General features: G+C 62.4%; 1 protein-coding gene across 1 annotated transcript; it reads right to left on the minus strand.

The window, feature by feature from the left end:
• Positions 1-237: 237 nt before the first annotated feature.
• FOXD1 (forkhead box D1) lies at positions 238-2,463 on the minus strand. Its single transcript, XM_065744143.1, has one exon. The coding sequence runs from the start codon at positions 2,206-2,208 to the stop codon at positions 919-921; it is 1,290 nt and encodes a 429-aa protein (XP_065600215.1). The 5' UTR covers positions 2,209-2,463; the 3' UTR covers positions 238-918.
• Between the last annotated feature and the right edge of the window lie 611 nt (positions 2,464-3,074).

Consider the following 3,074-nt stretch of genomic DNA (forward strand, 5'->3'; position numbering starts at 1 on the left):
CGACTCTCTGCTAGGACCGACGGTGGGTCTGTGAAGATCGTATTTAGACCTTCTTTTCAGCGGTCAGGCCCGGCCGTAAGAAATTTCAAACGGTAAAAATGATATGACCGCTGCAATATTTCCCCAGCGAAAACACCACAACGTCCCGGGGACGGGAGAAGTACTAAGGAGGAAAGAGCTTGAAGCTAATTGCCTGCCAGAGTCCCTTCGGTCTTTTGCTTTACTCCTCTAATTATTATTACTATTATTATTATTACTATTATTTTGAAAATTAAAAATTTTATTTTGGAAAATGTGTAAAAATTTTACATTAAAACGGTACAGTAATACTTGCCAGTAATTTTTAACAATATTCCTTGTAAAGAATACGCGTAACGTACAAAATAAAAACTCCGTAAGCCTATTATAATACAAAACACAGGTTAAAGTAAGAAATGATAATCTTGATTTTCTTCTGTGTAAACATGTTAATCTTTTTCTTTTCTTTTATAAAAGTACATGAGACAAGTGTACTAAAATGAAAAAGTATTGCTTTGCTGTCCTCCCTCAAGCCTTCTCCGTTCCTGTAAATCACTGTTTTTAAGCTCCTAGACCTGAGAATCTCTGAACTTTGACGGTTTAGAGACGTTATTTATTATTATTACTTTTTTTTCCTTTTTTTTTTTTTTTTTAAGGAGTAACGAGTAACTTTCCAACAGCGTGACCGCCCGCCCGTGCAGCAAACCGACCTGGCTGTGCATCGGACCGGTCCCGGGCAACCCGCCGACCACACAGAACGGCCTCATATATCCCCAACGCGCAAACCGCGCACAAATCCCGCGCAAATCCCGCGCAAAGCCGCTCCTCGTGCGTCCGCCGGGCATCCGAGCGGCGAAGAGAAAGAGCCCAGATCCTACCTTCGGAAAGACTCCGAACCCCTTAACAGTTAGAGATGCGGGCCGCCAGGCCGGGCGCGGCGGGCAGCGCGGCGGAGGGGGCCAGGCCGCTCCCCAGAGAGCGGGACAGCCCCGGAGCGGCGCCCGATTGCGAGGCGCAGCTGCCGCCCGCGCCGGGAGCGGGGCCGGCACCCAGGCCGGGGCCAGGACCACCCCCGATGATGCTCTCGATGGAGAAGGGCGAGCGGGCCACCGCCGCGCCGCTGCCGGGCTTGGCGGCGTGCAGCGAGGCCGCCAGCGCCGAGCCCAGCGGGTGCGCGTAGCCGAAGGGCGTCCGTGCCAGCTCCGCCGTCGGCAGCAAGGGGCCCGGCGGCGCGGCGGCGGCGGCGGCGGTGGGGGGCAGCCCCGCTGCGGGGGCGCCGGCCGGGGCGGCGGGGGGCTGTCGGGGCGCCGGGGAGGGGTGGTGGAAGGCGAAGAGGGCGGAGTGGGGGTGGTAGGGCTGCAGCTGGAGGCCGTAGCCGCAGCCGTAGGGTCCGTAGGCGCAGGGCGGCTGCTGCGGGGGCTGCGGCGGGGGCTGCGGGAGGAAGGCGGCGGGGTCCACGGCGCGCAGCAGCAGCTCCGGGGCCGGGAGCTGCTGCCGCTTGAAGCGCTTTCGGCGGCGCAGGAAGCTCCCGTTGTCGAACATGTCGGCGGACTCGGGGTCCAGCGTCCAGTAGTTGCCCTTGCCCGGGTTGCCGGGCTCCCGGGGGATCTTCACGAAGCAGTCGTTGAGGGAGAGGTTGTGGCGGATGCTGTTCTGCCAGGCGGGGAACTTCTCCCGGTAGTAGGGGAAGCGCCCGCTGATGAATTCGCAGATCTCGCTCAGCGTCAGCCGCTTCTTGGGGCTCTGCAGGATGGCCATGGTGATGAGCGCGATGTAGGAGTAGGGCGGCTTCACCAGGCTGTTCTTGCCGCCGCCGCCGCCGCCCGCCCCACCGCCGCCGCCGCCGCTGCCCGCCCCGCCGCCGCCCGCCGCCGCCGCCTTCTGCGGGCCGCCCCGGGAGGGGGGCCGCGAACCGCCGGGGCTGTCCCCGCCGCCCGCCCCGCCGCCGCCGCCCGCCCCGCCGCCGCCGCCCGCGCGCACGGGCGACCGCGGCAGCAAGGCATCGTCGTGAAGGTCGCCCGCATCCTCGTCTTCCTCCTCCTCCTCCTCGTCTTCGTCCTCGGCGTAGGAGCGGCGGCGGCGGGGCTGCGGCTCCTCCTCGTCCTCGTCGTCGTCCTCCTCGCCCACCACATCGATGTCGGTCTCCTCAGCCAGCGCCGACGCCTCGGACATCTCCGAGCTCAGGGTCATGGCGCGGCGGCGGGGCAGCGCATCGGCGGCGGGCGGCGCGGCGCGGCGGGCGGGCGGCCACTCTCCCCGCCGGGCCCCTGCGGCGCTCCGCCGAGAGCCGCCCCGCCGCCGCCGCGGGCAGGAGGAGGGCCGGGCCCCAGCGCCGCCGCCGCGCTGCGAGAGCGCTGCTGCCCGCCCGCTCGTAGGCGTCGGTGCCTTACGGTTTGGGGTATTTTTTGCTGCTTGTTCAAGATATTTCTCTCTCGCTTTTTTTTTTTTTTTCCTCTCTCTCTTCCCCCCCCTCCCCCCTCTTTTTTTTTCCTTTTTTTTCTTTTTTTTCTTTTTTTTTTTTTGTTCTTTTGTTTTTGTTTGGGGCTGGGGTTTGGGGGTTTGGGGCCCGTGCCGCCGCCGCGCCTGGAAGCCTGTTTCCTCTTCTTTCTCTTCACCTCAGCCCCCAGACATTAATGGATGCGGGGCAGAAGGAGCGCGCCTAGTCCTGGGAGGAGGAGAGGGTGGGGAAGGAGAGAGGGGGGCGGGGGTAGAGGGAGGGAGAGGAGGGCGGGCGGAGGGGACGGCTCACCGCCCCATTAGGAGAGACAGTGCTGAGGCCGGGGCTGAGTCCCAAAGAGGGCGGGCTTCCTCTCCGCCTTATAGCGAGGGGGGCCATCACATGGTTCTCGGCGTCAGCGCGCGGCGGGGCGAGCTGTAGCGCCGTGCCCTCCTCGGGGGGGATGGTGGTGAAGGCTGTCCTCAGTGCAGGAGGGTGGAAATAGAGAACGCACTCCTAGAAAGAATGGGAAAAAAGTGTCTGTCCCAGAGAGCTGAAGTACCTTTGCAAGAACAGTGGCACAATCTCTGAACCGCGCTGCACTACTCCGAGACCGCGT

The sequence above is a fragment of the Cyrtonyx montezumae genome, unplaced genomic scaffold (assembly GCF_038088225.1).
Source record: "Cyrtonyx montezumae isolate F1298 unplaced genomic scaffold, pur_monq_1.0 scaffold_30, whole genome shotgun sequence".
In the NCBI taxonomy this organism is placed as follows: Eukaryota; Metazoa; Chordata; class Aves; order Galliformes; family Odontophoridae; genus Cyrtonyx; species Cyrtonyx montezumae.

Bases quoted from the DNA above. Each gene is read 5' to 3' on its own strand.
- FOXD1 (XM_065744143.1), bottom strand. From the start codon at position 2,208: ATGACCCTGAGCTCGGAGATGTCCGAGGCGTCGGCGCTGGCTGAGGAG.